This window comes from Myodes glareolus, chromosome 1 (assembly GCF_982192425.1).
Source record: "Myodes glareolus chromosome 1, mMyoGla1.1, whole genome shotgun sequence".
Taxonomy (NCBI): Eukaryota; Metazoa; Chordata; class Mammalia; order Rodentia; family Cricetidae; genus Myodes; species Myodes glareolus.
In genome coordinates, this window is record NC_142026.1 from 60,883,456 (window position 1) to 60,911,376 (window position 27,921).

General features: G+C 56.3%; 1 protein-coding gene across 10 annotated transcripts; it reads right to left on the reverse strand.

Annotated features, from left to right (window-relative positions):
• Positions 1-59: 59 nt before the first annotated feature.
• Cic (capicua transcriptional repressor) lies at positions 60-27,032 on the reverse strand. 10 transcript variants are annotated; one of them, XM_087907736.1, is made up of 21 exons: positions 26,931-27,032; positions 21,058-23,859; positions 9,379-9,528; positions 9,062-9,296; positions 8,845-8,974; positions 8,577-8,759; positions 8,330-8,495; positions 7,349-7,551; positions 7,032-7,257; positions 6,500-6,603; positions 5,017-6,241; positions 4,741-4,928; positions 3,597-3,718; positions 3,329-3,495; positions 2,945-3,235; positions 2,522-2,838; positions 1,904-2,160; positions 1,651-1,805; positions 1,430-1,561; positions 1,118-1,249; positions 60-1,047 (listed from the first exon to the last, which is right to left on the reverse strand). In XM_087907736.1, the coding sequence occupies exons 2-21, from the start codon at positions 23,849-23,851 to the stop codon at positions 680-682; spliced, it is 7,545 nt and encodes a 2,514-aa protein (XP_087763862.1). In that variant the 5' UTR covers positions 23,852-23,859; positions 26,931-27,032; the 3' UTR covers positions 60-679. The 10 variants fall into 10 exon arrangements, with proteins under 10 accessions (XP_087763862.1, XP_087763876.1, XP_087763872.1 ...); XM_087907750.1 differs by lacking the exon at positions 26,931-27,032 and adding an exon at positions 26,147-26,288 and having other exon boundaries at positions 5,017-5,209; XM_087907746.1 differs by lacking the exon at positions 26,931-27,032 and adding an exon at positions 26,147-26,288 and having other exon boundaries at positions 1,651-1,802; positions 2,945-3,232.
• Between the last annotated feature and the right edge of the window lie 889 nt (positions 27,033-27,921).

Consider the following 27,921-nt stretch of genomic DNA (forward strand, 5'->3'; position numbering starts at 1 on the left):
TGGCAAACTGGTAGTCTTGGAGTATGAGAAGTAATACTTGAGAAGCAAGACAGCAGCCATAGGTGTGTTAAACAGCTTTAATCTCGGTCATTGCGGCTTCTCGGCACAGTAAGAAATATTGCACATGATCAACATGTTTTGTTCTGGGAATGGGGACAATGGAAGGGGGAAAATCACCTTCTTAGAAAGTACAACCCAAGTTGAGAGGGCAGAGGGTGGGGAAAATCCTCCCCATGCCTGTGGCAAAGTGCAGGAGCCCCCCCACCCCAAACTAACCTGAGTCCAGCCCCTCTGGGGAAAAAGGGGGGATGCATGAACTCCCCACCACTCCACAGGCATCTCCCTGTGGCCCAAGGCTCAAACTACCCTCTAGCTTGCAGCCCTCACAGGAGCCATTCTGCATAAAGTACAAGTGAAAAGCTCTGAAGGTCACACACTTCAGGTTATGTACAAGAGCTCGGTGGAGGGAGTCTGCCCCTGCTGCCCCTCCCCCAGCACAGGGAGGGAATATATACAAGGGGAACAGGCCACATTCCATACCAAACTGGAAAGGACAAAATGGCTTACTGGGGAGGAGGTAACTATCCCACTGTCTGGCCCCCAATTCCTGCCATCTATATATACTGTCCATATCCTGAGGGGGTTATACTGTGGGTCCTGGGATCTTTTCAAGGGCCTCTCACCTGCCTGTGGCAGTTGCAGAGGGGCCAGAGGGAGGTGGGGAGGGTTGGGGTGCCCCCTCCCAGCCAGGCTGTCCAGGCCCAGGCTCTGGGGGTGGAGGCAGTGGCGGGGCAGCTTGGGCAGTGCCAGAGTCCGAGCCTGGAGAGGTGGGGTCAGGGCCCCCAGCAGGACTGGGAGTCGGAACAGGAGTAGTAGCCATGCCACTAGGGGGTGGTCCAGGGAGGGGGGGCTCAGCCCCAGGGGGCTGCTCTGTGGGAGTGGCTGCCTGCATGATCTTCTGGCGAACCTCCCGGATCTTCAATTGCAGACACACTTTGGATGGGAAGATGTCTGCATAGCGGGCTTGAAAGGCTGCTGTGGCCTGGGCTGGAGACAGAAAGATGGTGAGGAATGTGGTCAAGTCCCCATGAGATTCCCAAGTATAAGACTTGCTCACCTGATGGGAAGAAGCCATGGTCCTGGAAGAGCTGCATGACCAGGGCCCGGCGTTGGTCCAGGGTGCGCCGCAGTGATGAGTAGGGCACTTTCTCATACTCCAGCTCTCCAAGCACATCCTCAGTTTCAGTACCTGCCCAGGCAAAGAAGTTCAGTCAAGGCTGCAGCAGAGACCTCCACAATTCCTTGCCATCGTCCAAGTGCCCACTAAGTCTCGCCAACTCTTAATAGGGGTCAGCCTTGACTGAGCCTCCCCAGCTACCCTCATGACGCCACCACCCCTGGAAGCCCTTAGTCTCCTAAACACTGGTACCTGTACGGTCAAAAGTGAAGATGTCACCCTCGCACTTGGCACTCTTGGGGGTGTTGGGCTCTGAGCTGCAGCTCGAACGTCTCCTCATCTTGCGCTTAGGTGAGGTGGGGTCCTCAGGCGCTGAGTCCAGGTCTAGCCAAATAAGCAGACTAGGCTTTAGAGGAGGTGGCCTCTGGCCTGCCCCCACAACACACACTTTCTTAAGAGCCAGAGCTGCTTACCAGTAGAATTCTTCCTCTTCTTGCGGTAGGAGCCGAGGATGGCACGAGGTGAGGTGGCCAGAGACTGCAGGGTGGGTGAGGGCAGCACCTCCTCTGGCCGAAACTCAGGTAGCTCAGCAAATCGCTCTTCAAAGTCCACTTCTGACAGGACCCTGCTGAAAGGCCAGCAGGGTCACCTCTATGGTCTTGTTCTGCAGCTGTCCCTTCTCCCACCAGCCCTAGGCAGTCTGCCAGTATCCCAACCCCTGCTCACTTGTCCACAGAGTCAAAGGTCTTCTTCAGGGGTGGGGGCCGCACCTTCATCTTCTTGCCAGAACTAGTCAGTTCTTTGCGCTCAGGTGTGTCCCCAGCTGCCCTCCCACTACTGCCCTCGCTGCTGCCACTGCTGCTTCCACTAGGGGCTGTAGCTGGAGCAGGAGCTGGGCTAGGAGGAGTGGGAGGCTCCCCACGACTCTCCAGGCCCAGCCCAGGAACTCGCCAGTCTGAAGATGAGCTGGGGAATTTGCTGGCCTGGGGTGGGGACAGGCAAGAACACTGGACTTAGATGTATTGGGGTTTTAAAAAAAAAAATCATGGGGACTCATGCCTATAATCCCAGCACTCAGTACTGCTATAAATATTAGACCAGTTTAGGGTAGAGACCCAGACACAAAAAAGGAGTAAAGTAGGTGAGTTCATGAGCCAATAGCCAGCAACAAGATGAGGCAAGATGAAAGAGACAAAGCCTTGGCCTCTGAAGGCCAGGATGCCCAGAATGCAGTTCCCTAGTAGAATGGTATACAGCAGTCAGGCAGGAGACTCACAGAAAAAGAACAAAGTGGCAAGTAGCAAGACCAGAACTAGGGGAGTCCCCAGCCAGCTAGATACTTACAGTCTCAGGGCCTTTGGTGCCAGGTCGCTCCTCAACAGGCAGGGGTGGTGGGGGGCTGTTCCGGGCATTAGGAGGCCAGGTCTCTGGAGGTGGGGGGGCCGGGGGTGTGGGCTGCCCCTCAAGCTCTGATTCTGGGGCAGCTGGTTCCCGGACTGCGCCAGAGTCCAGAGACTGTCGGGGTGTAGGTCCAGGCCGCCCAGTGGCACCCGATTCAAAGGACCCCACGGGAATGCTGGCGATGGCTGCCTTCACCTTCTGGGGGGCCTTTGGGTTGGGCCTCTGGGCCTTGGGAGCCACTAAGCTGTAGGTCATGGAGCCTGATGGTAAGGAAGGGAACATCTACTAAGCCAGGCCTCACTGGAGCCCATTTCCTGGATCCCCCAATTTGCACAAACCCTGCCCCAGAATTTCCCTGACACCCACCTGTGGCACTAGGAAAAGGACTAGTAGGGGCTGGAGTGGCAGTGGCAGAGGCTGGTGGGCCCTTGGGCAGAATGGTAGCGGCAGGTGGGGTGGTGCTGGTGGCCACAGTGTAGACCAGGCTTGGAGGAGCTTGGGAAGGTGGACCCAGGGGTGCTGAGGTGGGTGCAGGGCTGCCAGGGTAAAACGCTGTTATGACAGGACCTCCAGGAGCTGTGCAGGCAGGAGGCAACTGGGGGCTAGGCACAGGTGACACGCCCACCTGGCCAGGAGCCAGCAATGGAGCTTGGCCTGCTGGGAGGAAGACAAAGGAGATGAAGGGAACCAAGTTAGGGTCTGGAGTTGTCTCAACCCAATCCCTCCCCAATTCCCCAGGCCAGCCCTCACCTGAGAGCAGTGGCTGTACGAAGGCAGGACCACTGGGTCCCAACGATGTGAAGCCCAGAGCTACAGAGCTTGTGGGCCCGTATGAGGTCACTGTTCCAGCCTGACTGCATGCAGTACTGGTACCTAGAGGCAGAGTGTGCCCACCTGCTGACTGCACATAAGTGATTCTGCCACCGGAGAGGAAAGGGGAGGAGTAAAGTGAGATGGACTGGCTCTAACCCACCACAGGTCTCGCCTAGAGTGAAGGAAAGGACGTAACTGGTCTCACCTTGTGGAAGAGGGCAACAGGACCTTCTGAGGCTGTGATGTGGGCCCCGGTATTGTGGCTGGGCTCAGGGGTGGCACCAGACTGCTAGGTGTGCTCACCGGCACAGGAGTCAGCTGGATAATCTGTGGGCAAAAGCACCCATAGACTAGAGTAAGATGTGACCCCAAAGGACAGGGCTGACTGAGGCCTGGAATGCAGGCTCAGCAAAAGTAGAGAACTCAGAGCCTCAGGTCAGGCCAGGCCAGAGACCACAGAGGAGGAGGATCCAGATAATGAACAGGTAGAGACACTGAGCACTGAGGAAACAGTGGGTTGCACAGAAACATTTAAAAAAAAAAAAAAGTTTCCTGAGTTCTAACTAAAATGTTAATGTTTCCTTTTCACCTCTCCCTCCTAAAATATGGACCAAACTCCTAAGCTTGTTTTCCCAGACACTAGGGGATTTCTCTGAACATCCCCAACTTTTTTTTTTCTTCTATTTTTGAAGACTTTTTAATTTTATTTTTAATGTATGGGTGTTTTGCCTGCACATTTACATGTGTACTGTGTGCATGCAGTGCTTGTGGAAGCCAGAAGAGGGCGTCTGGTCGCCTGGAGCTGGAATTACAGATTGTTGTGCACCTCCGGTAGTAGCATGGTGCTAGGAACCTAGGTCCTCTATAAGAACAAGTGCTCGCTCTCTCTCCCATTTCCCCCTCATCCCTACCCGCTTTTTGAGACAGGTGGGCCTGAGACTCATGTAGAAAACTGGCCTTAAACTCACCCAGATGTCCACTTGCCCCTGTCTCCTGAGTGCCAGAAGTAAATGGGTGCCACCATACCCTCATTTTCTGCATCAGCTCACAGACCTCCATTGCTGACCCCTTACTCAAAAGACAGGACTTTCTCCCTTCCTCCTTTCCATCCTCCTCCTTCCCAACAACTACCAGGATTTACAGCCTGCTTGCCCTGTTGTTTTTCTCTCAAACTCTAATAAAGGTTGATCCCCAAGCTTCAGTTAAATAGATAAATGAGAAAACACACACACAAAACACCAGCCCAATTTCCAGAGAAAAATGGAGACCAGGAAAAGCAGTGACATGGGTGAACACAAGAATGACAGCCAACAGTGAAGAGAAGTGAAGCCACTACCAGAGTGCCTTACCTTGCTGGGTTGCTGGGCACCATTTTGGACAGGTACTGAGAAAGGTGAGCTAACCAGGGGCAGTGGCTGGCCAGCCCCTCCACCTCGAACTGACATGCTAGGGGCAGCCAGGGGAACTAGCACCTTCCCAGGAAGCAGCTGGGCTGAGCCACCCGAAGGTGTGGCCTGGACAGGAGAAACTGACTGGGCTAGAAGAAGCAACAATAGAAAAGTTTACAAGACAATCGAACAGGCTTTTGTGACCCAAGTCCTTACAAAATCCAACTCAAGTCTCACCTTTAGGGGGCGGGGCGGAAGGAACGGACTGCAGGATAGGGATGCCAGCAGTGGGTGCAGTGGCAGCCAGGACCTTGCCGTTGGTTGAGGTGCCCGGAGGGAGAGTGAAACGAATGCTGGTGGTGGGTACAGGGCCACTGGGAGCTGCTGCCTTGGTCCCAGGGGCTGGTGCTGGGGCAGGTGCCACTTGAAGCTGCTGGGGCAGTGTGGGCAGGATATACTGCACCTGGGTGATTCCCCCAGCCTTGCTTAGGGCACCTGGCTGCAGGATGCCCAGGGGTACTGGCCCATTGGGGCCACTCCCAGCACTTGCTCCTGAGCCTGCAGGGGTCACACTGCCTGGGGCTCCCTGGGCAATAAACTGAACAGCAGACGATGCAGGAGCCCCATAGCCTGGGGTGCCCACCAGCAGATTGGTGACAGTAGCAGGTGCCTTCCCAACAGTGCCCAACAGGGGTCCAGCTACCAAGTGTGGAGCTGGTGAGGTGGCTGCTGCTGACTTCTTATCTGAATACACTAAACTGACACCCAATGGGGAGCCTCCAGGTACCCGAGATCCAGTGCCCATTTCAGTTCTGGCACCTGTGTCATTTGAAGATGCCTCAGCCCGGCCAGAGGTGGGAAAGGGCTTTGAGGCAATGGGCACAGGAGTGCTGCTGACAGGTCGTACCACATTGGTGACCATGGTGGCAGCAGGGCGGGAGAGAGGGGCTGCTGGAGCCCCATAGGCCAGTGATGGGGCTGGGGCTGAGGGCACTCGTGCACCACTGCCCTCCCGTTCCTCCTTGCTTGGAGGCAGAACCAGTGTCTGCAGAATGTTTCCTCCCACAATGGGAGGTGCTGCAATGACCGAGGGGCCTGGGGCCTCCAGACTACCAACACTTTCGGGTCTCTTGCGCCGGAAGGTGGCAGGATCCGTAGGAAGAAACCGAGTGGTTTTGGAAGGTGTTGTTGGGCCCCCAGCTCCAGGAGGTGGGGGCCGCAGTGGGACTGCTGTGCTGCCCTGACCAGACTCCTGGGTCTTAAAGGTTCCAGAGCCCAGTGAAAAGGAGGTTGAAACTGAGGTGGAAGCAGGTGAGGAGGAGGAGGAGGATGGGGTGGGGCCATAGCCTTTGCTGAAGGCTGCAGGTGGATCCGGGGGCCCTGGAGGCTCAGGGTCCAGGGTTGGACGGCAATGGGTAAAAGAGGAGCGGATGACAGGTGAGAACACCTTACGGCCAAAGCCCTGGGTTAAGGAAAGAGAAACCCAAGTCAGGGAGTGTAGACAGCTGGACCCCTATGCCAGGAACCCCTGCCTGCTTGTAAGCCGGGCCAGCCAAAAGTACCCCTGCCAACTGAAGGCCAACTCATCCTGGATGTGACCCAATTGCCCCTGAGCCAAGAAGCTTGCTTTCTTCAGACCCAATTCTCTCCCTGGGTCAAGCACCCAGGAGTTCTGAGAGTGACGAGACAGCATCATACCCCAGCTCCCAACACGCCTCACCTTGCTGCCCTCTGGGTCCTCCCCAGAGCTGTCTCCACTTTCACTGTCAGTCACCCTCTCCTTGCACTTGAGATCAATGTCAGTGGTGCCAAAACTGTCATCAGCTGAGGAAGTAGAGGGACAGTGTGGGGAATAGAGTGAGTACAGAACTACCCAGGAGGAAACAGTCTGAAAGAGAATCTGAGCTCTGGCTTCAGCTCTAGGCCAAGCAGGCTAGTGAGTGGAAGGCAACCATGGTAGCAATAGGACAAGACAGAGGGGGCCCTGGAGGATAGTCCTGGGCCCAGGGCTCTGTGCATCTGACAAGTCACTTGAAACGTACACTGGGAAGAGCATCTAGTGCTCTGCTAGTGACACCCATGTCCTTGGGTTTCCTGTATGGCCGGCAGCTTCTTTGGGCAAAGCAGAATTGACGTTATACAGCCAAAAACAAACATGGAAAAGAACTGGAGGAGTCTAAGGACCTGGATTCTGGTCACCCACTGGCCTTTGATCCAGGGCCCCTCTAGGACTGTAACCCTGCCCTACTCACCAATGACATCATCATCCCCTTCTTCCTCACAGATGACCATGCGTTCCTCGTCACTGGTCATGTCCTCACTGGCTGCACGCTGGGAACGAGAGGCTCGGGAGGGCAACAATGGGGGTCGCCCACTAGTGGCCATGGTACCTCCTTCACCAGGAGCTGCAAAAGATCCTGGAGCGCCAAACTGAGGGGAAGGCTTTGGGCCGGAGTATGATGTGGGGCCAGAAACCATCTGTGGGACAGGTGGCAGGGAGGGTTTAGTTGGGTCTGCTGCCTCACACAGCCCTCCCTACCCCACCTCCCTGGTGACCTGTGCCTCCAACCTGGGTCAGTTCTTGTAGTGCCTGGCTGTCCACTTCCCCACCATCAAGACTGTGCACCCCGCTGTGGGAGAAGGCTCTGGGTCGAGCTGAGCCAGGTCCCCCAACCGCATGTAGTCGTTCTGCTCCACAGGGGCCACTCCCTGGAGCCTTGGTGTCGGAGCTCAGGAGTGTCTGGGCTGCCACGGACAGGAGCTCAGAGGACACTGTAAAGCAGAAGTTGTCAAGAGCTGTCACAGCGCCATGACTACCAGCACCTGAACCGGCCCAACTTCTCACAGATGTGTCTAGGTCCTGGGCAGAAGCAGACTGGAGACCCTGAGCCACTTGGTAGAGAGAAAGCACCAGTCTCCAGCTCAACATCTCTTCCCTGCAAGTTTCTGTCCTCTGGCCCTGCAGGGAGCAAGCCCGTTCCTGGAAGCAGACATTCTCTGAGTGAGCAAGCCTGGACATTGGTCCAGGTCTTGGCTGGTGAGTTAACCACTGGTCTGTCTGAGCCTTAGTGTTTCTATGTGAGAGGAGCAGTAAGATTTCCCACTCTCACAGAAGGCAACAGCATTAAAATCCCAAAGTACCCCAGAACTCCTAGAAGCAGCCAATCCAGGGCATAGTGAGTGGCAATGGTTCTAACTATGGTCTTGGAAGAGTCAAGCTAGGGCTTAAATCTTGGTTGTGGTGGTTATTAGCCCAGGGCTTTAATCAAGCAACTTGGCATTTCTGAGGCTATTTCTTCATCTGGAAAAGAGGACTACTTTTTGATCACGTAGTAAATGCTCAATAAATAGCAGTAAGCAATGATTTGTATTTGGGTCTCCTTTCTGCATCTCCCTGGCTCACTCATAAAACAACTGCCAGTTTCTTTGTGGATGAGTCCTCAAAAGCAACAAAGAAGACAAGTTGCTCAGGCAGGGGTTGAGCAAGCAAGGGGAAGGCTGGCAGCCCTCAGGGACAGGTGGCAGGGGGAGAGCCAAGGAGCTGACTAACCCCCAGGGGCAGCAGCAGTTCCCGTCTCCGACATGCTCCGTTCCCGCGTCTCCTTGTGCCCTCCTGCCAGCCCCAGGCTCGTGGGCTTGGCCTCTGAGCTGGACTTCTTTCGGTCCTTGTTGCACCACTTCCAATCTGGGTGGGCCTTGAAGTGGGCCTCTTTCACCTGGCAGGAAAGGGCAGGGCGACCCTTCACTCAGCGCCCCACCAGAGAACACTGGGAAGAGCCAAGAAGAGGAAGAATTACCTGGAAGGCCAGATCGTGGTATTTCTGCTTCTCCTTGGGCCCCAGGGCATACCACCACTCTCCCAGGATCTTGCTGACAGTTCGGTTATCCTGGTTGGGGTGCCGCTGGTGGACCAAGGCCCGGTGCCGCTTGCTGAAGATCATGAAGGCATTCATGGGCCGACGGATATGGTCCTTCTCCCGCTGTAGTTAACAAAGCCCAGAGAAGGTCAGTTAGGACTGGGGTACAGGCTTGGTGTCCACAGGGGAGCAAAGCTTGCTTAGGTACCTTGTTAGGACTTCGTCCATCCTTCTCAGAAGATGAATCTCGTTCCTTGGGCAGGGCACTCAGGGACTGGGTGCGGCGCTTTCCAGGTGGCAGAGGCAGCTGAATCTCGGGAGACATGATGGAGAGGAAGCTGTGGAGAGCATCAGAGCCAGTGAAGAGCATGTGTTCAATTCTGCATCCCCCACTACCCCAACCTAGCCAAGCCCTGAGAACTCACGCATCATCATGATCACTCTCGGTCTCGCTGTCCAACCGGGGCTCTCCTGGGGGGCCGGGGGCTTCCTCCTCAGTGGTGGCAGGAAGACTTTTACCAGGATCCACACCCCCCAAAGTAAGTGGAGGTCCAGGCCCTGGGCTCTCAGGACATGTGGCTCCAGGGGGCCGCCCAGGGTCAGCACTCCCTGCACCTCCTGGTGGCTGCTCATGAGCAACAGCAGCTGATTCAGCAGGCTCTAGAAGCAGAACAGTCTATCAGAGGGCGCCTGGGCTACCTGGACTCCCATCCCCAGCATTCCCATAGTCCCTATCCCTTACCTTTGCTCTGGTTGGAGGCCACAGGGTGGCTGGCAGGTTGTTGGGCCTCACTCGGCTGCACAGAGGGGTCGGGCTGGCTGGGTGCCAGGAAGGGGACTAAGGAGTGCCAGGGGAACACTGCCACAGAACGAGGTTCCACATTTGTCCACACTGTGGGAAGGAGCCATGTGAGCTGGGTGCCAGGAGAGCTTGGCCCTAACCTCCACTACAACTTAATCTCATCCTCCAACTGTGTGAAGTAGCTTCACCCAGTCTTTATACCCTATGCCTCTGGGGTCAGTCAAGTGAGATATCACTCGGAGAAAAAGAAAAATTCCTAAAAGGTCTCTAGATTTATAAAAAAGGAAACAGAAGCAGGAAAGAGAAACAGTACTCATGTTCCACTCCTCCTCCCAGCCTCCACCAGCCCTGCCACCAGGGACCAAGCCAGAGGAACTGGCTCCTGCCACAAACCAGGTCACTCTCAGCTGCCATTCCCCCACTCTGATGTCCTAAGACCTTTGCAAGGCTGGACAATCCTCCTTATAACCATGGCATCACATTCTCAGCAACTATGCTGCCATCTGACATAGCCCCTCACCTTGGTCTCATGCTCCCCCTTTTCCTCAGGTTAATGGCCCTATTTCCCCTTCTGTCTCTACACATTTCCAGGGCTTGGAATCTCAAACAGCCCCACAGTGAATAACACCCTCTTTGCCCCTTCCCCCCTCCCACAACCAGTCCCCAGAGAGCTAGACCTGCCCTTCCTGGGTGGGGTCCAGGTGGCTCCCTTCTTTTGTCTCCTAAACAGACTCCGACACCCAGTAAGAAGCTTCTCTCCCTGGAAACTCCTGGGCTTATCTCATGCCCAGTGTCCAGTCTCCTTGCCCAGAAAGATGGAGGGTGTGGTAAACTCCCCAGAAAAAAAGGCAGGGACAATGGGACAGAGGAATTGTTGTTAAGCCTGCCCAGAGAAGGCTGAAGTGCCAGGTGTTTCCTTGAGGTGATAGACAGGGAGATAATTCCATCACCAGTAGAATTTTGGAAGGAACAACACTGAGGCCCACCTCCACCTGAAAGCTGGGTGGGAAAGTACATGATCCTTGAGCTGGGACCACGCCTGCTGGAACTGAAAAGCAAGGCTATCAGTGAGCTTCCCCACATTGCCAGGCCGCAGGCTCCAGGGGAAGTGGAACCAGCAGAGGAGAGAGGCCCCTGTTCAGGGGGGAAGAGGGAAGGAGGGAACCGCCCTATCTCTGATATCCATCATTCCCTACCTCCCCCTGCACCAGAGCAACCTGACCTGAGGTGACCCCACCCCAATACCTTCAGAAATCTAGTCTGGGGGAGCACTATAAGAAGAAGTGACCTCAAGACCTTATTCTGAGAGACTGACAAAGGAGCCTTAAAGGAAAAGTGGGAAGAACAGGGAAGCAGGGAAACAAAACTGGAAGACACTCAAGATTCCTAACATCCTGGCCCTCACCCCTAGGGGCCCCAAAGCCAGTTAGGGACTCCAATCCCAAGACAGCCTGCAAGGTCTGGATGTGTTTCTATCTCCACGAAGATCTTTCTCATCAAGCCCTCCTAGCTTTCTTGGAATAGGGAGGGAGTGGAGAGGCCAAGCAGACAATGGGGCAGTCCTCTGGTCCTACCCTTGTCTTAGTGTGTCACTCTCCAGGTGTGCCTCTCCCGCCCTCTCATCACATCACAAACACTGCTACCCAGACTGTTCTGAGTGGTGGTGCTTCCCACCAAACCTGTCCTTAGACCACTCCTCTAAGCCCCCTCCCTGTCCTCATTCCACATCTTCCACCAGCAGGACTCAAGTCTGCTCCTATTCTAACGCAGACTTCAAAGCCTGTTACTCTGTTGCCCTTACACCAATCACAACCGATCTGTTCCACCCGTCACTTGAGCACCACACCTGTCTCCACGTACGCCCCACTCCTCACTCCCATTGCTCGGCTACACGCACACCTGCCATCACTAACCACTCGGCCCCGCTACATTCTAAACTTTCTCTGCCATCCCTTTACTCTCCCTCCACCGTGCAGGTACTCCATTCCATAGCCGATATTCCGCACTTAGCACCCCGACACCTTGACCCCTGCAGTCCCAGCGCGGGACGCTACTGACCGAACATGCCGAGGCCACGAGAGGCCGCGCCGGACGCGGGGATGAGGGGCCTGTGGGCCGAGTACATGGTCCGGAGCGGCGGGAGCCCGACAGGGGCTCGCACCTCCTCAGCGGCTGACACTGCTCTGCCCGTAGCCCGCTCCTTGGCCGTCGCCGCTCCGGCCCGGGGGGAGCGGGAGGCCGCCGCCGCATGCCCCCCCCCCGTAGCCCCCTCCGGCCGCCCCACGCGGGGGTCTTCGCCGGACGCGCCTGCGCAAAGCGCCGCCTGCCTCCCGCCGCCCAGGGGGCGGGGGAGGTCAGCGCGAGCCGTCCCCGCCCCGCCCCCCGGCGCGCGCGGGGGCCGTCACGGGGAGCGCGGCTCGGGGGCCATCGGCGCCGCCCCCTCCCTTTCCCTCCTCCCTCGCAGAGTCCAGCAGGCGGGGCAGGCGGGGCGGGGCGCGGCGCGCGTGCGCGGGGGCGGCCCCCTCCCTTCTTCGCTGGCTGGCTCGCTACCTCCCTCCCTCCAAGCTCCGGCGGGTAACGGCTCTGGCCCCGCGCGCCCGGCAGACAGCGCCGCCGCCCCGCCTTTCCGAGCCCTGGGCCGGCGGCTGGGCACCAGGTCGACCTCGGGTCCCAGGCGGATAGACGGACTAGCGTGGTTGCGTCCGTGCGCTCCAAGCGAGCCCCGCGCCGAACCACCGCTGCCTCCCCGCCCCGCCACTACTACGCGCTCCCCTCCCCCCGCCGCACCTCCCCCCGCCCCTTCTCCGCTTCCCCCGCGGCCTTCCGCGCAAGCCCGGCCCCCTACGCTTGAGCTCATTGGCTGCTGACGCCGCGCGCGGGTCAGGCCCCGCCGCGCCCACCCCCATTGGCCGCCCCGGGGGAACGTCAGTCATATGCAAATGAGAGCGGGGCGGGGCGGACTACGGTTGGCTCCAAGCCGGCCGGGGGCGGGCCGGCAGCAGGGTGGCAGGGAGGGCGCACTGCAGCAAAGGCAGCAAGCCAGGGGGGCGGTTCAGGGTGCCGTGCTGCAGAGGCCCGAAGTCCGGAGCCGTGCTGTGTCCAGTGCGCGCGAGGAACACGCTCACTCGCGTCGTGTCCGACCTGCTGCGCCGGGTCTTGCTAGGAAGACCAACATTAAAGGGTTGGGCAAATCATCCCTGAGCCCTAACTCAAGTACACAGGCGCGCGCAGACTCCTCATAGATATATTTCCATGCCACACCCATTATCGTTTACACACCGCTATGGGCACCGCACGCCCTCGGTCTTACACCCATACTGTTGCAACGAAGTCATACTCCACACACCTGCTGGTACAGATGAACTACCTCAAAAGTACGTGATCCCTACCTCCATACCCACCATCACTTTACATTTCCCATCCTCGTGCCTGAGAGACACTCTCATCATGCTTCGACCAGCCTACATGATTTAGGACGACCTCGGCAGACACTGCTTGTCCACTATGCCCACACTCATTCTCACACAGCCTTTCTAAGCACCCATTCAGTACCCCCATCCCAGGACACACCAACTCACACCGAGATACTAACCCCACACTCCAGGGTCCCGACTCCTTCAGGATCCAGGCTCATAAGGTATCCAGAGCCCTATGGCCTTTCACCATCATTCCACTCTAAAGCTACCAGCCACTCTGGAACTTCTCCAGTGTGAGTCACTGGGTCACACCACTGCCCACCTTCAATGATCACCCTGACCCCAGAAAAAGGACCAGGAGAAAGAAAAGGAAATGAGACTGGAGCAGCCAGCTGCTGGAAGCTTGTGTTACCTTGTTTACACTAGTCTCACAACCACCTAGGGAGGAGATCAGCCTTGCACCCATTGTCTAAGTGAGAACCTCAAGTTCAAAGAGATTGAATAAATTATGCAAGTCACACAGACAGGGCTTTAACAACTCTGGAGTCAGAAGTTCAATTGAAGTGCTCTCCTCAGGACTCAAGGTGGACACAAACAGGGAATTTCAAAAAGGCCCAGAAACAAGATCAAACGATGATAATAAAGTACAGGAAGGTAAGCAGCAGGAGAGGGTCTGGGGTCCCAGTCAGCAGAAGCAGAGGCCTGGGTTCACAACTAGACAGGTAATAGTCACACCGGGTCAGGTGAAGCAAGGGTGGGCTTCTAGAAAGGAGAAGTCTTCAACAAGAGCAGGCAACCCTCTTCAGCTTGCCCAGTCAGTGACAGAGTAACCTGATCCTAAGGGGACAGGAAGGTCTGTAGCCCTCTGACCTCCAGAGGGCTAGACACTTGGCCGATGGCCGGATAGACCAGCAGAGGGACTATTAGGTGACTGCCCCCTCCTCTTTATAGAGCCCCAGACTCAGACCTCCATTACCTCACTGCCCTAGGGACTGCAATGTGAGGCTGAAATCAATGTGGCCCACTATCTCCCCACTGCTGCCCCCACCTCTTTCCAAGGGTGAATCTGAGTGAGTCACCTACTGGCAAGTTAACCCTTTCCCCACTGTAGTGTGGCCCAGGGACAGAGCTTGGAGAAGGCTGTCTTCCCCACTTCAGTTGGGTGAAAGAAAGTCAAGCACAGCACAGCAGGGAAAGAGAGCCTCACATCTGGGACAACTGCACATCTGGTAGAACACTCAGTACCCATGGAAAAAGGATAGGAAGAGGCCCTTTTCAGGGCAGGGTACAACCAAGTGGGGGCCCTGCCTGGCAGGGAGGGGCTGGAATCCGGGTGGGAAGGGCCCCCCTGCCCTGGGCACTGGGCCAGCCCTATACTTAACTTCTATTGTTCGGGGTGGAAGAACCCTGTGTGGGGGTGGATTACGAGTGAAAGGGAAAGAGCAGGTCCTATCCCCCAACAGCTTCCCCTCTCCAACCATACCCAACCCTAACCGGGGGCCTCCCAAGTTGGAGAGGGCTGAGAGTTTCCCTAAACCAGGGCCCCAGCCCTATCTGAAAGGAGGTACACAGCAGCCATCCTTTACTCAAGAAAGGCACTGGGCAGGGCTGTGACGGGAGCCACCCGCAGCACCGCCCCTCATCAACTCCACAAAAGCTTTAGCCCAAAACTACGTAGCTCCCATCAAAACACACCATCCTGGCCTGGGGACAGAGAGCACAGACACATCAACAGCCACCTGGGGTGGTACAGGCCAGGGCCTGCCCCGACGCCTGGGGCAAGCTGCCAGGGATGCTGACAGACCAAGGGACAGGCCAACTCACTCGGAACTCATGGCCCCATTTATTGAGCCCGCGAGGCACCGCGCCCTCACCAGCCGCCCTAGGTTGCTCCCCACCCTGCTCTCCAGCCCGGTCCAGACTCGGCTCACCGGCTCACCACCCCGGTGTCCCCAGCTCCCCTCACCCGCTCTCAACATACACACCCACCTACCCACCCACCCATCCCGGGAGGCGTCGGCGACGACCAGGGTTGCCTGGGGAACGAGCCTAGGATTGGGTTGGCAAGGCTCCACAGGGATGGGGGGCTAAAAATAGCGTCAGGGTGAGTCAGTGTGAGCCAGGCTAGGATAGGGTAGGCAGGGGGAGCAAGTGAAAAAGAGGGAGGGGATAAGTGGGGCGAGGGAAGATCCCCAGGGATTGGGAGAAGAGCAGGATGCAGGTGGAGGGCGGGATGGAGGTTTGGGGGTGGAAAGGTGCAAGGATGGGGAGTGAGTGGTTGTATGCAGGCTCCCGGGCTGGGAGGGCTGGTCCCCTCGAGCTGAAGGAGGCGCCACCGCACGGCGGAGGAGGGGGCGCCGCCCTGCGTTCCCCTCCTCTCTCAGCGCTCACGAGATTTTCCACTAGCCGCCTGGCCCCCAGCCAGTCCCCGGCAGGCCCTACAAAGCCGCTTTGTGCTTGGAAGGCGGGCGGGTGCCCGGCCGGCCTGACACCCACGCGGGCCGCGACGGAGCGCGGGCCAGCTGGCACCCAGTCTGTCTGGGATGGAGGGAAAGAAGCACCCAGCCGGACGACCAGGCCACGCAGGGGTTAACGACACAAAAAGTGTGAGGGGGGTAGCTCTGCCAATCGGCGGTCGGAAGGTGCGACAGTAACCAATAGAAAGGAGCGAGCCCAGCCGCCTTGTTTGTGGGGGTGGTAATCTACCCCCAAGGGTGCGCGGGAACACGCACCCATAGGTGCGGACAGAGTAGGGCGCGGCCTGTGTCCACAAAGCCCCAGGTGCACCGTTTTCCTGTCCTTTTTCGCAAGCAACAGGCTAGCGGGGGACATCCTTGCGTTCAGGAGGTGACACAGCTGACATCTGAACCAGAGCTTGCCCGACTCCAGTTTTTCAGCCGAAATAGAGAGACCGGGGTTTCCTACCCGCGCCCTCGTACGGGGCGGGAACCAGGGACGAAGTGCGGGCGGAGGAGGCGGCGCGCCGGGCTAGGGTCCAGCCGCCTGCGGTGCAGCCGCTGCCGCCGGTGGTAATGGGAGCCAGACGCCGTCCCCGCCGCTAATGCGCCTCCCTCCCGGCCACTAATGGAGCCATTAATGCCAGGGCGCCAGGGTCTCCAGGACGTACGCCCCCCCCAACCCCCCAGCCTCGCTGCGCATGCGTATGTCTACTGCCCCGCCGTCAGCTGCCGCGAGGAGGCAGCCTGATCCCTCTCAGCATCTGGTGCTAAAGACTGTTAAGATTCTAGAGAGTTGGGGTCTCTTAACAGGACTCCTACAGGCTCAGGAAAGTTTCTTCCTTCTCTTATCACCCCCCCATTCTTCCTCTTTCGGATAATCCAATGAGATCTGACACTGAGAGCCAACATTCCTCCTGCTCTATACCATTTCTAGGCTTTTCACTTGCCCCAGCTTCTCAGCCTTGCTCTCAAGCGGGACCTGGCTAGGTTTTTTCTCCATGGCACCCATCCTCCAAGCCTGGATTCTAGTGACAGCTCCAGCTCAAGCTAGCTTACGAAAGTTCATGCACCTTCAACCTTTCTTTCACGCCCCTGACCTCTGTTTATTCCTCATACTTCAGTTCATACCTCTAATGAAAATCCTACCTGAACTTCCCTCTCAAGCATACATGAACCAGAGCTGTCCCTGACCTCTAACTTCCTCAGATGAAATAACTCTTGGCTCTCCCTTGTCCCATCCTGCATTATCTGCCTTTTCCACTCTCTTGTCCCAGGACCGCTCAGTCCTGCACCAGAAGAAAGATGACGAAGGAGCTGCCTCCTACTGGTACAGATACGAGTTCAGTGCTGGAAAGAAGTGGAGATTCTGGTGGGGAGAGTCTGAATTTGGGAGTCAGACTGACCCAGGTTCAACCCCTGCAGCCCTTCTCTAGGCCTCATTTTTTTTCCCCGCTGCACATGGCATAGTGAAATGCTGCCTGGTTTCTTGAGCTGGCACCAAATGTGTCCCCTCGGAGACTAGGGTGGGGGTGTTTGGGGTCATGCCCTCTAGCAGATGGGTGGGTGGGTGGGCAAAGAACCAGCTTTCCTGCCACCCCCTCTAGCCGGATCTCCTAGCTTGGCCCATATAGCCCTCATCTTCCTGCCAGTGGGGAACAGGTGTATGGTGGGTGGATGAACAAGCTAGATACCAACATTTCTCAGCAGGTTTCAGGGGCAAAAATGGACAGTTAGATTGTAAAGGACCAAGAAAGAGCTCCCAGACCTGGACAACCTCCCTATACTCTCTAAGAAAAGTGTGGGGAAGTGGGTGGGGGTGGCTCAGCACACAAAGGCATTTGCCGTACAAGCAACCTGAATTAAGTTCCCAGAACTATGTAAAGAAGAGAACGGACTCTACAAAACTGTCTTCTGGCTCCCTCACACACAATAATAATTTAAAGGAAAAGGGGTGGGGGTTGGGAGGCTTAGTATTTGGCAACTGCCCACTGGTTTAAAAAGATCAAAGAACCTTGACCAGTGAGATGAGGCAGCAGACAAAGTAGCTTGCTGCCAAACCTCACTACCTGAGTTCAAGTCCCGCGGCCCACATGACAAAAGGTGTGAACTCACTCCCACAGTTGTCCTCCGACTCCAACCAATTCACTGTGGCACGTGGACGCACACATACATCTCTCTCTCTCTCTCTCTCTCTCACAATAAACGAACATTAAAACAAACTGAAGCTCTGACACGTACAGAACAGGGTAGAGGTCTGGGCCACAGGCACAAGAGGATCTAAACCACGTGGGAACTCACATCTGCAATCCCAGCACTGAGGAGTCTGACACAGGACTGTCATAAATTCAAGGTCAGTCTGACCTACAAAATTGAGACCTTGTCTCAAAAGGAAAAAGTATGCAAAAAAAAAAAAACCCTGGGTTTACTCACCAGTGCCCTGTAAAGTATATATGCTTGTAACCCGGCACTTGGCAGATGGGAGCAAAAGAATGAAGAGTTCAAGAGCCAGCAAGGGCTATACAAAACCTTGTCTCAAAAACTCAACAACAATAACAAATAAATAAAAGAAGCAAAGTTAATTGAAAGAATAGGAAAGAGAGGGCCAGGAGAGGCCAAGGCAGACACAGAACCCCCTAGTCTGGGAGCCAAGACGGGAAGCTAGGTATGGGCAAAACCATGAAGGTGTGCCTACCCAATCCTGAGACAGACAGACAGGTAGAGGTCAAACCATGAAGGTGTACCTACCCAGTCCTTAGACAGACAGACAGGTAGAGGTCAGAGGTCTGAGAAGTTATACAAAGACCCAGGAAGAAAGAAGAGAAAAACACCTGGAACCCAGGGAAAAGATGGATACACAGTGGTTGGAAGAGAGCTCCAAGCACCATGCTGTAGTAAGTGTCAACACTGCAAAGCCATGCAGGAAGTTGGGAGCTGGCAAGGAGACCATGCCAGGAATGGGACTGAGACATCTGGCCTCCTGGGTGGGGGCCACAGGTTGGTAAGGGGGGGTTGTTCCTTTCCTGGGGAACAGGCGGGAAGAGTCAAAGGGAGGTGGCAATGGCAGCTGGCTGGCCATGCCATGAGCAGAATGTAGAGAATGCCGGCAGCCTGCCCCAGCATGTCCCCCAGAGGAAGCAAATGCCTGGGGAGGGGGGCAGGAGCAGGCAGGCTGCCTTGGCCCACCCCCTCACACCTGCTGCCCTCTGATCATGGTCAGGCCCTGACATGGCAGGGCAAAGGAGGCCAGAGCTGTGACCCTATTATGCCACTGGACAGTGTTTGCCCCAGGCACCTGTCTCCCAAAGGCTAGGGAGGTCTCTGGGGAAAGAATGAAAGGCTGGTTGCCTGCAACCCTGAGGGCAACCCAGATACCTCAGTGTGGGTGCAGTCATGGAGTCACTGTTCAGAGCTGCCAGGACAGGCACTGGGCAAGTTCTAACAACCAGGTGGCCTCCAGCAAAGGGCCTCCCTTTCCTGAACCTTAGTTCTACATCTGGTCAACAGGGCCGGGAATCCTTGCTTCACAGCATCAGGTAGATTTGATGAAATGGCCCCAAGCCTGGGGCTAGGCACATAGTATATGCTCAATAAAGGGTTATTTTACTCACCATCATCATTATATTGATAGTAGATAAATGCCTGGTATCTGGAAACAGATAGTCTGGGTTCAACTCCTGGCCCACTCTCTTCTTAGCTGGGTGACCTTAGGTAAGGGACCTAGACTCTCTGAGCGGCAGGCCCCTCTGGATCTAATGGGACTCATCATGCTGACTTCCCAGGGCGCTGGGAGGACTCTGAGTGAGTACTCAGCAGGGCTCATGCAGTGTCAAGAACATGCTGATGCTCAGTTAGCCATTCCTACCAGAACTCTTGGTAGTAAGAAGGACAAAAAAAAACTGGAAAACCTGGCTAAGGCAGAGTTGTGCCTTGCCTGCCGGGTGACATCAAGACCTTCCTTTAATCAAGGTCTCAGTTTTCTTCATCTGGACATGACAAGAGCCCCTCCCAGGCCTGTCCTGGTTGACCTGAACATTACCTGCAGTGGTTCCAACCCTGCCCGCCCAGCACTGGAGTGCATATGTGTGTCAAGAGACATATATCTCAGCAATGGGGCGTGTGGGCATGTAAGAAATGGGTACTCAGAGGGTTGCTGGAGACCTTCATCTGCATTTATAGATCTGCTTAAACAGAAATTCTTACTGTGCCTACTTCTGAAATGGTGATCACTGGGTCAAATATGGTAACAAATACAAAATGTGCTGGAGAGAAGGATGAAGTACACAGCTCACAACCTCAGCAAATGAGCATGAGGGACAGACACAGCCCATGTCCCTGTGCTTGGCCCTGGAGACAGGCCTAAGCTGGTGCTTTGTTAAGGGCAAGGCCTGACTCCTTTGTAAAGTGGCTCCTCCCCAAGCCTAAGCCACAGCAGCTCCTACCCACATCCAAAAACCAGACTCCTTCCTTTATGATCTCCTCTGGCCTCAGGGCTTGAACTCTCCCTTCTCAGAGCAGCCCTGATCACATCTCCTCAGAGTCTTTCATGACTCCCTACTGTCCCCAGGATAAAATGATCATCCAGAGGTCTGAGTCTTGCTCACCAATTCAGCTGCACATCCCAATAACCCCATACTTTCCAGGGCCCTTGATTTTACAGCCTCTAACCTTCTAATTATCTGCTTCTACCTCAATTCCTTGCACACACTCTCCCCTGTCTACCCACCTTACCCCATCTCATCTATATGAGTTGCTGCACACAGGCCTCTGGCTCTTTTTCCAATCCCTTCCTGACTTGTCTGACTGGATCAGCGTCTTCTCAAGAGTTGCACAGCTTCCAAAACACTGACCACCAATCCCCAGCCCACTTAGATTGTCCCTGTTTACAGACAGCTGCCTACTACACCCTGTCCTCAGGATAGCCAGGCTAGATTCAGAGCTGGAGGAGTGCCCAGTACCCACCTTGCTACCCTGGCCAGCTACACACTAGAAAGGGCCTGTTAAGAGTCTCTTTCCTAGCTGGGCAGTGCTGGCACACATCTTTAATTCCAGAACTCATGAGGCAGAAGCAGGTGAAACTCTGAGTTTGAGGCCAGCCCAGTCTACAGAGCAAGTTCCAGGATAGTCCAGAGCAAGTTCCAGGATAGTCGGGGCTACACAGAGAAACCCTGTCTCAAAAAGCCAATAAATAAATAAATAAATAAATAAATAAATAAATAAATAAATAAGGTCTATCGTCCCTCCTTTTTCTAAGCACCAGAACCAGCCTGCCTTAATATGAAGTCACTAACCTGGTCTCAGTTTCTTTTAAGCAAACACATTCCTTGCACCCACCACCTAACAGTGATGGAAAGACAAAATGAGCTAACATTAGAAATGGGTTAGCACAGAGTGTGTGCTGAGTTATGGGCTGGGTGTAAAACGTGGCAAGATAACCGTGCACAGTGCCTATCTTCTTGGAAGCCCAGTCCTCCAAGACCCAGGAGATGTCATCATGACTATCACTCTGTCCCTCCATCAGCCTCACAGACTGGGGAGTGCATTCTCAGTAGAGCCTTGATGATGGTACCAATAAGCAGCCTCTGATAAAGCCACATCAAATCTGAAAAGTCCTTTGCTTGGCACGTAAGCCTCTACCAAATCTGTGCAGGGAGCAGACTAACTTCCCCCAGAGTCCTCTTAGGACAGGCGGCTCATCACTCTTGAAAGCCCAGCTCAGATGGTAGCCCAGCCACCTACCCTCTTACCTGTTCCAGGCCTGCCCATGATGACTTCCTTCTTGGGGGCAGGGTGACTGGGATAGTTGCTGGGCACTAGAACTGGCAACAGGGCAGCAGGTGAAGGGTGAAAGGCCACGGGCTGGAAGGGTGAAGAAGCCAGGCCCAAGGTGGGCATCGGCTGGGCCACAGCAGTTGGTGCGGCTGGAGGCACAGTGATGGGCACAGGGGCAGGCAGAGGTGGAGGCAGGCCAGGTTTCCCACTGGCCACCCCAGGGGGTACTGGGGTCTCACGGCAACCCCGCCCAGGTCCCCCGGCCCGTGCCTCACCGGCAGTGCCCACCTCTCCAGGGAATTTGGAGGGCAGTGGCACATCGGGGTTGCGGACAATGACAGGTGAGTCCCTTTGCACAGCAGGCACCCTTCGCACAGAAGGTCCTGGATCCGAGGTAAGTCCAGCAGGTGGGGGCAACAGCAGCAATGGTGAAGGCTGGCGGGAGCGAGAGAAGGGCACAGCAGGTGACACGGCCCGGAAGCCAGCCGGTGTGGAGGGGGTAGGCGTATGGGTCACCGAGTCCACTCCAGAGTCTAAGCTGTCACTCTTGGGGAAGTCTGGGGCGGCTCCTCCACCTCCTGCCCCAGAGGCCCCTAGTGTCCCTGGGTGGGGCAACAGTTCTGTCTTCCTTCGCCCAGGGCTGATGGGCACAGTGAAGGTTAGGTTGGTCTGGAAGGTGGGTAGGATGCCGGAGGAATGGCGCTCTCGGGGGGCAGGTGGCGGTGGATGGGGGCCCAGGTCTGGTGGTGTCAGCACACCTGCCTTAGGGGTGCTGGCACTCAGGTGGCGGCTGCGAACAGCAGTGCGCTGGATAACGGGTGAGGCATTGATAGGGCTGAAGTTGGCAGGGCGGAAGCCAAAGAGGGGTGAGGGCGAGGGTGACGGTGCTGGCGAGAAGGGCGACTGTGTCGAGACAGGTGAGAAGGAAGGCGTGCCTGACCGGGAGCTGCCCAGGGACACCAGCATCACAGCCGCCTCACACTCATCAAATTCAAAGCGTGACAGGTCGGCAGGCGCTACCAGGCGTGGGCGGGAGTCTCCGCGGGCTGCCACGCTGCTGGCCTCACTGTCCCTCGAAGTCTCATCACCCCAGTCAAACTCAGTGCTTCCTTCACGGGCTGCCACCCCAGCAGGCCGCCCGGTCCCACCTGGCCCACTGTCTGCTAGGCCCTCCATCTCTTTGGTTCTCATGGAAAGGTGGCGGGAGCAGTAGCCCCGCCGTTGGGACTCCTTCATGCAGCCATCCCGAGAGCAGAGCCGGCGCCATTGCTTGCCATTGAACTTCTTCCGGATGCCGTTGGGCGTACAGACCACATCGCCCTTCTTGTACTTCTGCTGAGCGGCTGTCAATGGCGTGCGAGCACGGGCTGCTGGTGCGGCTCCCTTCTCCAGTGAGGCCACACTGCTGCTCCGACTGCCAGCCTGGCTTCCTTCCTGGCAGGGCGAAGGCTGCTCACCAGGGCGGCCAGGGCCAGCAAAGGCTGGGGATTTCGGGGGTGGTGACAGGAGCTGGGGTGGAGGCAGTGGGAGCAGTACTGGGGTGCCCAGGGCTGGTGGGTGTTTCTCCTCACCCTCCTCACAGTGAGTCCCCAGGTTGCTACCAAAGCTGATGTTGGAGACCTCAGCGTCCTCTGGCTGCTTGTGCTCCAAGGAAGAAGGGCAAGGAGGCAAAGTGACCCCAGGCTCAGCCTGTTCTTCCTCTGGGCCTGCAGGGTGCTTCCTCAACAAGGCCTCAGGTTCCCAGGGGGGACGAAGCAGGCGCAGGCTAGATCGGGTGACCCACACGGCCTCCTCGGGCTCACGGTGCAGTGGCTGTTGGGCTTGTGGCAGAGTGCCTGGTGGGCCTGGGTGGGAGCTGGGGCCAGCACTGAAGCGGACCTTATAGGCAGCTGGTTTAGCAGCCACTTCTACCACCACACCCTCACGGTACACAGCCACACCAGGTTCTACACAGGTACAGACAGCTGTGCCCACCATCAGCGCACCTGGAGGTGGCGTGGCATCCAAAACTACATCCACACCACCACTTGATACCCCATCATAGAAAGTCAAGGCCCGGTCCCCAGGGAATTGCACACCCAGGTCCTGGCTACGGCGCACCTGGCGCACAACAGCAGGCAGGAAGAGGCCATCACCACGTCGAGCCAGCACCCGCTGAGACCTTAGTTGCCGAAGATCATAACCACCAGTGGTGCCACCAGAGGGCCAGGGGACTGGACCACAAGCCTCAGCCGGCTCATCCTCCAGGTCAGCTGAGTGCTCACTGGCTGTGTCAGTAGAGGAGGACCGGGTGGATGTGGGGGGCCGTGGAGGTACACCCAGGGCACTGGCATCCTCAGGGGTCCGCTCACACTCTTCAGGGGCTCCGATCACACCACCAGTTCCAGCACCATGCTCCTCCACATACTTCTTCTTTGGGGCTCGAGACTTAAATGTGGCTGTCTTGCGACTGAGTGAAGGCTCCCAGCGGCCTGCCTCCCCATCTCCCTTGGGGTCCTCAGCTAGACCTGGCGTAGGGTCATTGGGCTGCAGCTCTGGAGGTTGCCCGTCGGCTCCAGGGTCCCGCTCAGTCTCCTCTTCCTCACCCTCTTCTGCCTCTTCTGGCCCTGTCTGCTCCTGTGGCTGAGCTTCCTCATCCTCCTCCTCTGGCTTGTCACCCTCCCCGGCCCCTCGCCGTCTCAAAGCCTTGGCCCTGGTGGCTGGTGGGGACTTGCTGCCACTGGCAGAACCTGCAAGGCCAGGGCACACCTTCTTCATTGGCTTCATCATCTGTCCACCTATGAGATAGGAGAGCAGCAGAGATCATCGGAAGCAAATGTGAATACCCACAGACTCAGGGTCCCTCGGGACTTTCTATGTGCTGAGTTGACACTCTGAGTTCTATGACCCATGAGGCTATCTCTAAGTCATGGGAGCTCTGGCAAGCATTCAGACATAGACTGGTACCTGGGTCTCTTAAGCATACATGGCCTGGCTCTTTGGGGAGCTCTCTCTGCAGGGGGCATGGAACGTGCAAACACAGGCTCTAGCTGCACCAAGGAGTGTGAGGAGCACTATGATTTCACACTATGGAGCACTCACACTGTCCTGAGCCCTCTGCTAAGCTTGCTAATTTCCTTTCCCAACAGCCCTAAAAGATGGGTGCTACTATCAAGCAAGGTGCAGAGACTAAGTGATTTAAAATCATCTGCCAATGAAGCAGCAGATTCAGGGGTCTGAACCCAGGCCCTCTAGGGGTCCAGAGTCTGTGCTCCTAACCATTTCTGTGTGTTATGCTGCCTGTCTGTCAATGATCCACAGAGCATGCTTGCTCTCGCTCTGACCACATAGAAGGCACACAGCAAAAGCACACACCAACATACACAAGCACCAAGCCACAGAAAGGGAGGTAACACAACTGAGATGTGAGCCTCTTTCCTCCCTCCACCCCTCTGGGCAGCCATGTATGGCCAGGTGTGGGAAGGAGTACACAGCTCAGAGTCCCTAGGGACGGTTGCCCACTGTGCTCTGCATCCTAGGCCTGCCAGGTACAGCCATCCTCCCAGATCCTGGCAGGGAGCAGGCAGGGGCATGCTTGGGGCAAGAGCTCATACCAGCACTGCCACAGGACCGTACATGAGCACACGCACGCGCACAAATACAGGCACACGTCATCACACAGTGGGACACAGAACTGCACACCCCAGGGTTTCTCTGTCCCACAACATGGGAGTCCTCCCCTTCCCCCAACAGCACCCAGTGTGATGCCTGCAAGCCCAGCCCCTGTTTCTGGTATGCAAGCACCCTCACCCAAACTGAGCTTGTGGGACAGCATATCTGAATTGCTCAGCATCCCCAAATGCCCAAATATGCCCTCCAACTCCAGGTGGTGGTAAGTAGGATGAGGTCAAAGAAAGCAGGACAAGCCCAACAGGCCAACCTCACCCACTTCCTGAACAGTCATTCTGCCCGCCCCCTTTTGAGCTGCCCCGAGAAAAGGGAAAAAAAAAAAAAAAAGCAAAACAAAACCCCCAAAACTTCACTCTGATGTGACTTGGAAAACTTGAGAAGCCAAAACAAACAAACAAACAAACAAAAAAATTGTCCTAGATACTCCCAGAGGCCACACACAATCAGAGGCCCCTCTGACACTCTTCATGCTGCCTGGGATCCCAGATCTCATGCTCTCCAACTTGGGGCTTTCTCTTCCTGTGGGACAATCCCCGGGTTCTCATAGACTCAGCAGTCTGCAGGGCCTGAGATTGGCACCAAAGTGCTCTGGAGTTAGGAGGACTCCACCGCCATCTCCCCACTGACCTGCTAGGGCACCATTCTGGAGCCTGAAATCTGGTACCAACCCTGCCCAAACAGAAACCTTTCTACCCCACCCAGAGCCTACAAGCACACCATCTGCCACCCCTTAACCCTGTTGCCTGGACCAGTCTCTTTACCCCAGAGCCAAACCTCTCCTTCTTAGGGCCTACTCTCTTCCTGTCCACCAAGCAAACCCAGGGTCCTGTGGGCCCTCACCCCCTCACAGAAGGGAGAGGAGACTGTTGAAGCTCAGGCCACCCCATGTCCTTTAGTGTCTCACACCCTCTCTTTCTGTCCACCCTCCTGGCACCATCTTCTCTGCCCCTCTCTCCCATCTTGTCACCTTTCTCCTCAGATACTAGGCCCCCTCCTGTTACCCCGCTGGTCACCCCATTTATTTCTATCACCTATTCCTTTTTGTCACTCTGCTATCGGCCATCTCTAGACCTCCAAAGCTGACACCTCTGCCCATCGCCTCTCTTCATCACCCCTTCCAGCTCGGTCCCCTTCCTCTCCCTGTCACCCTGATCTAGTCCTGTCACCCTTCCTTTCCTGTTATCAGTACTCTGCCCACTACCCTCATCCCCCCCAGTCACTCCTTTCCTGCCACTCCCCCCTTCCCAACACTTCCTTCACTCTGTCTCCCCTTCCCACACCATTCCGCCCACCTATTTTGCCCTGTACCCCCTTCCCGTCCCTGCCACCTGTCCCCTCTCGGCCTCCAGCTCCCCTCCACCCCCACGCTGTGTCAGCCCTGACCCCGCCCTTCACCTCGGGCTCCGCGGGGTTTCGGGGCGGGGGGCCGTGGCCCCGGCTCAGTCCGGTCCGGTCCCTCCCCGCCCCCCCTCCGGCTCTCCCTCTCGATTCTCCCTTTTTTTTTTACTCCAACACACAAAATGGTGAATGGACCTGCAACAGCTGGAGCAACCAGCCAATTGGCGGCCACAACCCCGCTGACCGGCGCCAACCTAGACCAATAGATATTCGCAGTCAAGTCGGCTCCGCCTACCGGTCAGGAGCGACACTTGCCACCACCAATCGGACCCTTCCGGCAGCGCCAGGAGGCGGGGCCAAATTCCAAGACCGGCCTCCCTCCGGGACCGACACCAACCTAAGCCTACGACTGCCTGATATGTCTAGAACCCTACCCCACAAGTGATGGACATCTGCCTTAACCAATTAACAGACTATTTATGTGCCGAATGACAAATACAGTACCCAATCATCATGCACCTAAGGCAGGAATCCAGCCCCTGTGAAGGACAGTAGCCAATGAAATAACGGGAGGAGGGGCTAAAGGATATATCCGCCAATGAGCAAACCCGGGAGGCGTGGCCCAAGCATTTGTTGACCAGCTGATCGCAGTTCCTGCTGGGAATAGTAGTCTTCTCCTGTATCCGGCCCGTAGTCTACAGCATAAGGCAGACTACAACTCCCATGTGACAGAGTGCCTGGAGCACCAAAGAACCGGGCGAGGAGAAAAAGTCTGAAAGGGCAGTTCCTTCTGAGTCTCGCAGAACATCGGAAACATCTTAGACCCAGGGCCCCGACTCACCCGGATTCCCGGCTCTGGCGTCGCCAGCGGCTCCTCGCAGTGGCGGCGGTAGCGGCACGAGGGGGAGGTGCGAGGAGCAGCCAACCGACACCCTCGAGCCCCGCAGCCAATCAGCAACGGCTGGGGCGGCGCAATGACCTCACCGGTTCTACTCTCTTACCCTTCCCCCACGAGGTTGTTGGTGCTGGTAGCCAGAGTAGAGAAGTTTGGGGGGGGGGATGGGAAAAGAAGTAGTGATGTCACCTTTCCTCTGTGTCATTGGTTGTCGGGTGGCCGGACTACAACCAATCAACAGTCTCAAAAAGTCTGGCGCGGCCCCGCGGAAAGCCCTGTTGCCACCAGAAAGAGAGACAGAGAGAGGACCTCCGGTTGTATCGTGCGCTGCAGTGTAGGCTACGCGCGTGGTCTGGGGCGGTGTGGCCAAGTCAACCCCAAGATTTTGATTTTAGGACGGCGCACTTTTCTGATAGCACCCTCCCATCCTCAAACTTGGGTTGGGGCATAGGATGGGGAAATGCGGCACTTCCTGAGGTTTCACACTCCATTCCGTAGGCGAACTAACAGCCTTATGATTGTTCACACCTGAAGGAAGATTTGTAAAGCTCTTGGGGTGAGTGTCATACTGTGGGTGAGGAGGAGAGCATGTGCCGCATACCCTCTGGGCCATAGAACGGCTGTTACCCAGAAGCCGAGTGAATTTTTCCCTATAGTTCCCTTGGAACGATGTTCACCGGCTCTGAGGGATGTTTCTCTTGCCTATGATGGACACTCAAGACTAGTCACTGTTGACTAGTTCTTATGTCACGTTGACACAGGCTAGAGTCTTGAGATGGAATGAACCTCAGTTGCCTCCATAAGATTGTCCTGTAGGCAAATCTTTAGGTTACTGTCTTAATTAACTAGTGGCCGATGCTGGAAGGTCCAATCCACTGTGGGTGGGTGCCACCCCTGATAAGGTAGTCCTGGGGCATATAAGGAAGCAGGCTGAGCA

What these genes read in the sequence shown, in the direction of transcription:
- Cic (XM_087907736.1), bottom strand. Translation starts at nt 23,851, where the DNA reads ATGATGAAGCCAATGAAGAAGGTGTGCCCTGGCCTTGCAGGTTCTGCC. An exon ending in CATGGGCAGGCCTGGAACAG is followed by an intron (nt 9,529 to 21,057) that starts GTAAGAGGGTAG and finishes TCCTTCCCACAG; the next exon opens with TGTGGACAAATGTGGAACCT. An exon ending in GCACCAAAGGCCCTGAGACT is followed by an intron (nt 2,161 to 2,521) that starts GTAAGTATCTAG and finishes TCCCCACCCCAG; the next exon opens with GCCAGCAAATTCCCCAGCTC.